General features: G+C 36.3%; 1 protein-coding gene across 1 annotated transcript in view; it reads left to right on the top strand.

The window, feature by feature from the left end:
* The window catches only part of itga11a (integrin, alpha 11a), a 56,045-nt gene that overhangs the window by 7,500 nt on the left and 35,788 nt on the right, over positions 1 to 12,757 (top strand). The window contains exons 2-3 of the mRNA XM_053493486.1: positions 1,882 to 1,993; positions 12,562 to 12,674. Of these exons, the coding sequence (XP_053349461.1) occupies positions 1,882 to 1,993; positions 12,562 to 12,674 (225 nt within the window). The remainder of the gene's footprint in view (positions 1 to 1,881; positions 1,994 to 12,561; positions 12,675 to 12,757) is intronic.

Below are 12,757 nucleotides of genomic sequence, written 5' to 3'. Positions count from 1 at the left end.
CTTAAAACATATTATTAATATTAGAATTAGTTTGGATTATTTGAAAATTACAGGTTTGATATTCCTCAACAAAAAAAATCCCTTCAGAACATATGCTGGTGAAAGTTTAGACGATAAGACTAAACAACAACAGGTATTAAGTTCTTTTGCACATTATGAAATTTATCTAATGTGTCAGACAGGAAAAGGAGCCCGAGACTACTATGGGTACACATTCACCAAAAATAGACCCTTTGAAAAAAGCCATGTGATCGTTTACAGTTTTTACCTCTAAACAGTAGTATGACTGGATCTGAGAAGAAATATAATTCTTAAACATTTTCTAAGAGAACTCTGCAGCAGTGCAACAGAGAAATAGTAACGGTAGTTTATGCCATACAGTATCTGTACAGTATGTACAAAAACTCTCATCTGGTATGATTGTGCTGATTGAATATTGTATTAATCTAACAGAAAATAAGTTATCATGCTATTTTCTAAATAATAAGTGCATCAAACCTTGACCAAAAATGAAAGCATTTGCATCTTTGACCTTGCCAACTCTCCCCTGAATTATGTAGATTACCTGCCAATATTCTCCTCGTTCTCCTCAATCTTTCCAGCACTCCCACCAAGTAGAAAACACATTCTCTTCTCTTTGACTACTCTTTGATCTCCTCAGCCATCCCTCAATCTTGCCATTATTGTCCTGTTTTCACAAGATTAGGGAGAACCAGGAGAGCCCTGCGACTTTGGGAATTGTCCAGGAGGATTTCAGGAGAGTGCTATTAGAGAGAAGTAGCTTATTTCTCATGAAAAGTCTGTGAAAAGAATTGACATGTCCAATAATCCTGTTTTTACCAAAAATTGGCAAGAATGAATAGATCCTTGAAAGTGAGCCTGAAAAGAGCCATACGAGTGCCCAGAAGTTCCAGGAGTATTACAATTTTCTCACCAAAATCACTCTCTGTATGAAAGGTTCTTAAGGGTCTCTAGAAGAATTCTTTATTGTTTTATGTAAAAACCTGGAGTTTTTTTTTTTTTTTATCAGAAACGGTTAAAATGCACCCATAAACCATGTACAGATTTTCACCTATAACTTTACATTATGGTTAGTATAGTGGCATACTGTACATCCCCTACAAAGAGAAGGTCTAAATGTACCTCAGTTTGTCCTGTGGATGATTCTTCTTCATCTGTTTTTTTTTTTAATTATTATTTCACTTAACTGACAATGTCATTTCCATCTCTGGGATTGACTGATGGATTAACTGATGGGCCAAATCAGTCTCAACAGCATGTTGAATGAGTGACTGACACCCAGTTGAAGTTGAAAGAAAGTACAGACTCTCTCTTTGTAAGCTAGGAATGAAAGCTGTGTATCACAGAGATGTTTTTAGACCTCCATGACAGTATTTGCTGTTTTAGTGTGTCCCAGAGGTCAGCTGTTCCTCGCACTGTGGGGTAACTGTGCTCCAGTAGGAGGTCATATTGAGTGATAACACATTCCTTTGCTGAGGTATGCATGTAGCTAATAAACATTTGTGCTTATGTTCAAGCTGGTTGTGTAAATAGTTTTTTTTTTTTTTTCATGTAAATCATATTCATTTCCAGTAAAAAAAATTAAGTATGATGAAAAAAATTGTGATGTGATTTTTGGTAAATGTTTATTCATGTAGTTCAAAAGAGAACTCTACTACAATTAAGATTCTTGCAATAATTGCATTTTGAGTTCGAACAATCATCTCACATTCTTGTACAAAGAATAATGAAAGTATCCAAAATAATGAAAAATATATACATATATATTATAAAATGTTCTAGAAATTAACAAAATTGCCTCTAAATACAATAAATAATGTTATGGATGGCTTGTGCTTGTCCCATTTTGCTTTCCTGCAGGGCTCTATGACTGTTTCAACATAGACACCAAGAGCCACAGAGTTATAAAGGGTCCGAAGCAGGCACAGTTCGGTTACACTGTACAGCAACACATAGCTAGTGGGCAGAAATGGTAAGAAAACATTCTTCATTTATTTAATTTGTCATTTCCTTTCTTTGAAATGTGAAGTGTAATATGTACAATAAATTACAGTACATATTAAAAATACAATACAGCGCATGGTAGATTTTTGGAAAATGAAAAATATATATTTTTTTTCTAGCAGGATTTCTCATACCAGTGTTTTCTTATGAGTGCATTTTAGGTCGATTGAATACAATTCTAAGATTATTGTTTAAACAAGAAAACATTTATTCTCATATATTCATTGCTGTACTGTATGCCAAAATCCCACAAAAGAACAAATATCATGGTTTATGTGGTTAACCACCAGTAACTATTGCTCTGAGTGAAATGAGTAGGGCATTTGTCATCCATCTATATGACATCATCAGCAAGGAGATATTACAGTGTGTGCTGACCACAGAAACTGTGCTGATTATTATGTTATGTACATCATTACATCATGGAAACTTAAGACTTCTTATGAACTAAATGAATTATTTTAATTCATTATGTATGCATTCAGCATGCACTATTAAATAATTATAGACATTCATTATAAAATGTGTTTCACAGCCCAGTTCAGCTTCCTTGCTCTACGTAAAGTAAATCTTAAACATGACTTTCAGCTTCAATTTGCAAACTGTGGTATAACCCAAACATCTTTCATCAGGGTTCTGACTTTCTCCTCCATCTGGAGTTCTCTGTATTTGTTATTAAGAGGGGGAATTGTGGTGACCTCTGGAACAAGTCTTGTCTTTCTAATTGCCACCCCAATTCTGACCTCAAATTGCATTCATGAGAGGTCTCTTATGGTCGGTTACTCAATTAGACTTTATTAACTATATGTGGATTCATGCTAATTAAATCAAAACACATTGCAAATAGTTAGACTGCATTCCTTTTGAGTATTAAGAGCTACAGGGAAGCTTATTATGTTGCAGATCATTTTGCATCAAGAACCAAATAAGATTTTCTGAAAGTACATCCATGTCCCATATGTACAGTAATTGATATTGCTATTTAGGACCGCACATCCAAAAACCCCAAGATATCATTGTTTCAGAAACAGCATACTGTAGATTTTTTATTATACAGGATGTAATAATGTCATTTTTAACCAACTAGACTATCTTTATACAGCATGCGGCAAAAAATAGAGTAATGAAATGAAAAAATTAACAATATTACCTTGTTGTCATCTGTAAGTTTATTTCTCCTAAAAGAAACAAACATACACACTATTAGTGTGTTGATTTACCATGGTACTGTATGGGTAATGTACAGTAAGTGTTTAAAGTGAAATGTAGACAGTGTAGACTGCTATTTGGTGTCCATCTGAGCTAAATGTGTCATAATACAGCGCATTATTTCTCATTAATGTTGGTAAATCCCACTGCAAAAGCAGTCTGGTAAACCTTAGGTTTGAAATTGCTAAATTTGTTGTTCTAATAAATGCTATTATAATTATGCTAGCAATGTGACACTTAGAGACGTAATAAAATAAAACCAAAAAATTAGCACTAAAATCCCTAAGCATATTGCAGATATTTAAATATAAATATGTTTTGTGTCTTTGAGGGCGGTTTGGCTTGAATTGGCTCTGGACTGATCCCTAGAGCTGTCTCTTACTGGATTATAATCATGGAACTTGTAATCCTGTGGATTCGGCTTAAGGAAGCTGCTGAAGGGAATTTTTCTCTGATCTAAAATAAATTGATTTGGTTATAATTATGTGATATTAAACAAAGCAATGGATTAAGGAAACAGAGATATTAATGTGAGTACTTCCTTCCCTTAAGAGTAAAGCTACTACGTACACCAACTCCAACCCTGTGACCAGAGAGATCTATTTTAATAGACTATAATGATTTGAACTAATTTGCCGCCTCGAATAATCACAATGACATTCTGATTGCTCTCCAGACCAGGAGGAAAAGTCTCTCCAGTTTACATTCTCCACATAGCTTAGTGTAAGTCCTTAATGCCAGACCTGTAGCTGGAACTAGAAGGTTTGTTGTAAATTTAGTTGGGCTGATATTTCAGGACATCAACAAAGATCTCCTTATTTGAACAGCAGCCGAATAGTTCAGCTTTTTCTCTCTCTTTCTCTCTCTCATCAGTCAAAACACATCTGGAAATCATTTACTAGGAAATGTGTGTATGCCCAGCATCTGTTCATGCTGCTGTCTGTGTGTGCATGTGTGTGCGTGTGTTTGTGCGTGTATACCTTGTATGCCCAGCATCTGTACGTGCCGCTGTGTGTGTGTGTGTGTGTGTGTGTGTGACAGAGAATTCGGCACACATTTGACCTGTTCGTTTTTTTTTAAACAAAAACTGCATCTTTACACTAAAAAGCTAAATGATTGCTTTTTTGTCGCACAGACATACATCCAAGCACTGTAAATGCATAAACTTATTTTATTTTATAAGAACTTATTACCCCACAGCACTATACCGTTTATTATTACCCTATGAGGCATTGTAGAGAAACCCCACTGTCATATGCATTTACTGACAAAGAAAAGCAATATTACACCACAATACAGGATTGTCAAAGTGCCTACAGACTACATGAAGCTAATGGAAGTCGACGCAATTGGTTACTTCATGAGGAGTTGAAAATTAAAACAATATTTATGTATGTCAGCATCAGGAAGCTTGAGTGTTTGCACTGGCCGAGCTCTAGGTGATAGGAAATGGGAGGAACAGTAGCTAATTGTCAACATGGTGTAAGGCTACTTTTGATCGTTCAGGACAAGGGAAACGCTTAAGGACCTAAGAGACACTCCTGGCTCATAGTGAATGTAAGACAGTGTGTGAGACGTGCAGTGCACTCAGCAAATGTCTTGATAACTACTTTCAAGTAAGATGTCAGGTCCCCAAGAAAGAGAAATCTAGTTTTATTCCCCCCTTTTCATTCCTCCTACGCTGTTATATTAAACTGGATCCCTTGAAAGCAGCTGTAGAACATATTTAGCAGCGTGAATCTGACTCATAATGCCAATGTTAGGTAATGCCAAAGAAGTGAGAGAGAGTTGGACAGGCTCCTCCTCCCTACCCTTCCTACACAAGAACTACAATAATGATTTACGAATGTCAGCAGTTATGAAACAGAGATTCAGTCTTCCTTTCTTTCGCTGACCCCTACCACCAGCAGCAGCATTGCTGTTTGTAAAAAGGTCAAATTCTCTTTTTCTGAGTTTCAGAGGCACAGTAAGGGTCTGAGAGAGGGTCTGGCAACGCGTATTAGTTGCCTGTGGTTAGTATCTCTCAGAAGTACATGGACCTCAGAGGTGTCTTTTTCCATCAACTTTCATGTCTTGGCAAGATGTTGAAACACGGCACATTTGGGATCTGTTCTGGGCTCCCAACCCCCCCACGTGCAAAAACACTACAGTTCTTAGTGAGAAATGTAGACTACGACAGATAATTTTGTGCATCATCTGCAATCTGAGATCATTTAAACATCACAGCCTATTTTTGTCTAATTATGGGCTAAGCGCTCTGTAACTATCAATTTACAAGTACCAAAATCTATGTTCCACAAATTCCTGCACCAAGTGGCCAGTACTGTATGTGTTGAAACAAGCAAGAAGGTACAGCTTGATAGGCTGATTATCCCTCCAAGATACATAGCTCGTAAAATGTTAAATCATGAAACCTGTAAAATCATTAAACAGCTAAGCAAAAGTAAAAATAATAATAATAATACAGCTGCTCTAAACATGACCATAAATTAGATATTGTTTCTATAAAGACACAAAAAAATAATGCACTTTAAATACTGAACTTTAGCATGTTTTTGCCCAATTTGGACAAATATTGCTAAAGTGGTTTCAGCTTTTATGGGATATAAAATCCTGTTGGTGTATGAACAATAGATGAGTTTAATATATCCTGAACATTTTTTTGCGGAATTATCTGAAACCATTACATAACCATTTTAGTTAATTAAGATCTATTGCAGATGACTTCTTTGTGCTTCAATACAATATTGTATAACTATACTGTACAATATTGTATAACTATTAACACTGTTAAAGCTTTAATAGTTTCTAGAAACCACTGTAAACTAATTGAAGTCTCTACATAATTTTGGGAACAACACTATCTAGTTGCTACATGCTACACACTGCTACATTAAAACTCCAGATAAGTTTCTAGGTGCATGTTAATTCTGTGCTGACCATTAAATAGATCATATTATTTTACTATTGTTTACCTGTATTTTATTTACTGTAGTCTGTGCTACTAATAAATTTCCACATAGGCACTTATACATTTTTAAAAGGACAGTTAATGTAACTATAAAATATATTGTTTTCCATCAGCCACACAAGACATTATTACATTGCATTATATTACATTATATACATCCAAAATTCGAACATGCTTATCAAAACCTCAGGTCAGTTGAATTAAAAGTTAAGTAAGGTCTGAATGGTGAGATGAGGAGAAGTGACTGTTAACTGAATATTTGAAAAGAGATTTTCTTTTCATTTTGTTAACTTAAAACATTTGGTGTATCATATGTCATTGACAGGTAGAATTTGCGTAATGTTCAAACTGAGCGGGAAAGGGGGAAACACTCAAAGAGATCTGGATCCTGAATCCCATGTCGACTATACTTCACAGTTAATGTAAAAGAAGAACTGTTTCCTTACATCCATCTTAAGCCACTTACTTCCACTTACAAGTGAAACCTCACCAATTCCTCTAGATTTTATCATGTTTCAAGCCCCCACTGCTTTAAACAGCTATAGCTTTGTGCAGGTCTCAGGGTCCAATGCGGATATTTTACGTGCAGAATATTTTTCTGGGATGATGAATGTGTTGTTTATTCCAGGAATCATGTAGTCTGGGGAAGCACTGGGTTGTTTGGGATCTTTGAAGTGGGAAGAGCTCTGTAGGAGGCGAGCCACATAGCTGTACATTCCATTCATGCACCTTAATTCCTGCTGACATGCAATGAGTGTTAGGCTTACGGTACGTCAATGTACGTTAAATTTGTTATCATGAACAAACATACTGTAATGTATTATCACTAATTAATAAAAAGATTGAAAACGGTTAACAAATAACAACATTAACAAAGTTAACAATTAACAATGTGAATAACTATTGTTTTAAATTATGTTTAATAATAAACAAAAATAAACAAAATGATGACCACAGTTTCGTGCCATCAACAAATCGAATAAAGCTTATAAATCTTAACATGACCAAGTTTGAGTGGCAAACTCTAATAACATATGGACACCAAGGTTAACATTTAGTATCATGCTGCTAGATAAATGTTGTTATTTATGTAGTCCTGCATGCTCGATGGCCTGGGAAACTCAATGAATGTTCTTGCTTAATCCTGAATTATTATTATTTTTTAACATATTTTGACCAAAAAATTTGACAATAAAATTTGGGATATTTACTAATAAAATAAATACTTCCATCAGCCATCATGCCCTATATTGTATAGGTTCCCTTTGTATCACTGGGGTGGCTCTTGGGAGGAGCCTTGGATGCTCATGATCCTGTCACCAGTTTACAGTTTAATTCTATGAAAAACATATAGAAATATTGTTAGCTAATTGTGTACCTGCAATGGGATCGAAATGAAATCTTAAAATTTGAAGTTACCATTAGTTTTTTAGGGATTACCTTTACTTCTGGCTGAGATAGGTATGTACAAAATAGAAACATAACTATTGGAACAGCTTGTGATTCAGGAAGAAGCCATGCAAGCCATTCAAGTCATGACACTACATTTACTCTGCTTAGATTTCTCACTAATATTGTTGGATCATAAGCAGATGGCTCCTCTCTCTTGACTTTAGTCTTTAGTAGAGATGGATCTTAGCTCAAGAACTTTTGTAGCGTATCTATGTATTCCTTCTCAATTCCAATCCAGCCTTTTCATTCTTAATGCTGATAAGTGGTGGTTTGCATCTTGTGATACGACTTCTACACTTCTGCTCTCAAAGTTTTCTTTGAATCCCTGCGGATGCTGTTGGTGATGTCATTTTGTTATTTTTGAGTTGTTCTTCACAGCTCTAACAATTTTTCTGTCAGGAATTGCTGTTGTTTTCCATGGCCAACCTGTTCCATATCTGGCTGTTAGTATACCAGTAGCTTTGTTCTTTTTCAGGATAGTCCAAGCGTCCAAAGTCCATGGCTGTGTGTATTCAATAGCTCTGATCGAGTTTCCTTTTTTTTTTCTCTGCTTGCTTTTTCACCATAGTCGTCTGAACGGTAGACTTCCTTATGTTGGTTCACCCTTTTTAACAACAACCAGCTATTATTAGTATTAGTAGCTATTGCAAACTATTAAAGGTATTTAACAGGTAATGTAATAGATCACACCTAGCCAACAAGAAAAACATGGTATTTATATGTTTAAATATATGCGTATACACACTAATATCAAAACCACAAAACACTGCCTAAAGACTCTTGCAGAATTTCTCCTGTCGCCATTTACCCAGTCTGTTTAGATAGGAACAGAATCTGAGTTTAGAGAAAAAAAAAAAGAAAGGGAATGAATTAAAAAAGGACCCGTGAGTGAATCAGTAGATCAGGAGTGGAAACACAGCTGATTTTGGTTAGAGCTTAGGAAAGTGGCATGTAAGAAATATTTTTTCTGATCTACACTTCTGATATGTCTATATTTCGTTTTCTGTTCTTCTGCATGCACCATTAAAATACAATGCTGTTAGCAGTGATATCTGTCCCTGTTAAACCCAGTTTAAAGCCTTCTACACACACAATTTACATTTGTCTGAGTCCTAGATATAAGTAGAAGCTAAGCCTGCATATCCAAAACAACTTTAAATTAGGCCTCTTATAGTCAATGGCTGTTTAGTATATGGACTTAGTGTGATTAACCAGAAATTCTTACTATGTTTGAAGAGCCAATAAAGCACGAGTAGATGGAATGAGATATATTTAAATACCTCACAGAATGGACATTAATGCAGTGAAATGTTTTTGAGTAAATTTTTTTCGACATTCGTTTGGGTCCAAAGCAGCATGAAGACCATAGAGCATCTTTGCTGCAGCCGAAACCATCATCATACCGTACATACTTGATGGGGTGGTTTGGAAGCCCAGACCAATAAATCCATTTTAAAATGCTTAAACAACATCCACAAAGAGAGTAACACCAGAGTAGGATTTCCCTTTATCTTCTCTACTCGCTCACTCACTCACTCACTCACTCACTCAATTGAGATTTGGGGCACGAGCCGGAGTACAGCATGGATGAAGTGCCAATCCATCGCAGGGCACATACAGTACATTCACACATTATGGGCAATTTGTGAATGCCAATTAACCTAATCTGCATGTCTTTGGACTGTTGGAGAAAACCGGAGCACTCGGAAGAAACCCACCAAGAACAGGGAGAATATGCAATCACTAACCACTACACCACCATCCCGCCTATCCTGTCTATAAGATAAAAAAATAATCACACAACAGATGCTTCACTAATGTTACTGGATTTCAAAGAAAAGTTTATAGTCTTTATGGTTTCTACCAAACATCAACAAGTATAAAATGTTATTTCAATTAGAAGTTACACATTTCCTAAGTTAAAATGAATGCTAATGCATTAAAATACACAGCATCAGCAATTTAAAATGGGAGTATGGTGTCTGGCCAGTTCATGTTTCTGAGCCATGGAAAAATGTTCACAATGTCCTATTATCGTTGTTTTTTTAATTTCTTAAATTCAGACCACATTTGGGACATTGTGGGATGTTTGGATTGTGGTATATGTGTGTATGTGTGTGTGGTGTGTGTGTGTGTGTGTGTGTGTTATTACATGAAGGTGTTGAAACAGCCTGTCACTCTTAAGCCTTTAACTGTTGATACCTGAGACGTTTGGCTTTACATCCCTGCATGAGCGAATGGGAATAACATTCATAGTGTAGTAATCCTTCCTGCCACTTTTTTTTTTTTTTTTTTTTAAACAAGGACTTCGCTGTACATATGTTCTGTGAGAGAACATGTATTGACTTCTTGTTGCTCATACTGGGAATGTGCACTCTTGCCCTCTTGGTAGCAGTGGTGTACTTGACCCTAATGAGTCACACACTAAATGGTTTAACAGCTTGCCATGTCCCTGGCCTGGAAGAGGCAAAATCAATGGAAGCTATAAATCAAAGAAAATAGCAGCCTTCTCTCTTAGTAACACAGGTCTCAGGTATCTTTATCCTAAGCTGAACTTTCTTGGGTAACATTTAGTGCTAGAGACAGCAAAAATGTCAGTAGTAATCACAATATCCTTGGCCATCAAAATATTAGCACCATCTGAATTCATGCAGTTAATATTATTACCAGACCTATGATGATTGTTTAAAAAATGTAACTTGTTTTTCGAAAAAAACATGCGAATATAGCATGTTGAAGAGCTTAGGGGCCTGATGTATTGTATAACCTCTGGCCTTGCCTGAAACTTTAATAAAGAAGTATTAAGTGTCAGTCCACTGAGCCGCTGTCAACTGAACTACTGAATAGAAAATGTATACCACTCTAACTCCTACTCTCTTACATACAGTATAAAACCCCTAACAGGTAATGTCCATGACATGTTTAAGTATGTTTGGAGCCTACTGAAAGGTCGAACCATTTATCACCATTAGGCATAACATATACTAAAGTGGTACGGTTTTGTGGACGATAAGAAACTCTTAGCACTACAGTAGGTCTCATGTTTTATTGGGTGTATGTCTGAAATACACTGGAACAATTTGAGAAGTGAGAAGGAAAGCTTTGAAAAATTAAACCTCTTTGAACAGTCGGCAAATTCTCATTGCAGTTGTAAATGGACAAAAGCTGTTGCTTTAATGAAAATCTAACGTTTGATGGCAGGAATTTTCTCTGCAAAATAGAATACAGGCATAAGTTATAAAGTCTCCAGGCTTTTGCAGAAGAAAGGGACTTGTTCGCTATCTGGCCTACAGAAACATGCTTCACTGCTCCCTTAGTTGTTTTTCTTTTGGGTTTTAGAGACTCTCTAAAGGTGCAAGGTCACTCTTTGGGATTGTGAAAATACATCACTGATGGGAACACCACTCTCAGGCCTTACATTTGGTACTCCCAATGTTCTGAGTGCTTTATAAAGTATTCTGCTGACATTTATAGGTCCACGGTAACCTGAATGTATGTACTGTCGAGCTCAAGAGGATTTTCTTCCTCCTATGAGACACTAAAATATTTGGCGTCTGCTAAATGAAATGAATAATGTGTGAAGGCTCCTGGTAGAGTAAAACTCCCTGAAAAGTGAAATGACTCCTCTGTAAGTTTTTGATCTAACACAATGCCTGCTGTGTGCCTGTCACAAAAGAATAAGTGTTCAGTCTTTTTATCACAATATTTAAACATTTCGACACGTGTGTTGGAAAAGGTAGATGTCTCCTGACGTGTGTGCCTATCTCTTCTCACTGGAACAAAACTTATTTTTAACAGTTACAAGCTATAAGGGAATAAACTGTGCTCATGTTGTCACTTTGGATCACAGCTCACAGATGTAAAGTGTTACATATCAGGCACTCTTTATGCATGTTTTCACAGATAACACACTAAATATGCATGAAAATTCCATTACAATTTCAATGCACTGCAAGGTACACACACTCACACACTACGGGCAATTTGGGTACACCAATTATCCTAACTTGCATTTCTTTGGACTGTGGGAAGAAAACCAGAGTATCTGGTGGAAACCCATCAAGTATGGTGAGAACATGCAGACTTCATGCACACAGACCCCAAGACAGGAACTGAACCCGGACCCTGGAGGTACAAGGTGACAGTGCTAACCACTGAGCCACACATCAAAGACTAAAGCAAAATCTTCAGGCTCCCTAGTTTAATTCAAGGCTCAGGTTAAGGCTTGATGCAAAGTTTGATGTGTTCTTTCTGGGTCCACATGCATTTATTTTTTTATTCTAGATGTGGATACATGTGGCTCGGCAGCCCACAAACTGCAAACTCCACACACACATTCAAGGAGGTTCAAAACACTAAGCCATCTCCCAAAACACTTGGAAACAAATGTGGATGCTATTTCTAAAAAATATGAACAACAGAGAAACCTTACTTAAACCACATAATCAGACCCATAAATATTAATGAATGAATTCTGTAAGCAGGAGCAATTGTAGAAACTGTTGGGGAACTAGGCAAAGATTTGCAGGGGACCTCTCCAACCAGCATTCATCATCATTATCTTATAAATAATAATTATTATTTGTGAGCCCTTTGGGGCCCCATACTGGCCTCAGATCCCAGGTCTATTGTACACCTAATCTTAACCAGATGCCATGTGAAACCTGAAACTGATATTGAATATCTATTTGCGTCTGTTTATTCAGAAGCATATATAAATTTTCAGATATTACTCATTAAATTGATATTTTTGGAAAATAAAGTACCTATTTAAAATGGAAAGTGTACTGTAGAACAATTTAGACATACACAAGTACACCAAATAGTACTGTATATAGCGCTATTATGTATCACTATCTTTAAAAAAAAAAGTGGGTGTTTTTTAATAGTTTTTTGTTTCTTAGGTTGTTGGTTGGAGCGCCGTTGGAAACAAATGGTCAGCACCAGACAGGTGATGTGTATAAATGCTCATTAAGCAGAAGAACCCCTGGCCCCAGCTGCACAAAGCTCAATTTAGGTATCTATTTCTATCTCTACTACGCATTCCAGTCGCTCATGCATGTACAGTAATTTGTGTAGATGCACTTTGAAGGCATCAAA

This window comes from Clarias gariepinus, chromosome 3 (assembly GCF_024256425.1).
Source record: "Clarias gariepinus isolate MV-2021 ecotype Netherlands chromosome 3, CGAR_prim_01v2, whole genome shotgun sequence".
Taxonomy (NCBI): Eukaryota; Metazoa; Chordata; class Actinopteri; order Siluriformes; family Clariidae; genus Clarias; species Clarias gariepinus.
The sequence above is the reverse complement of the archived record's forward strand: the minus strand, read 5'-3'. Positions and strand labels throughout refer to the sequence as shown.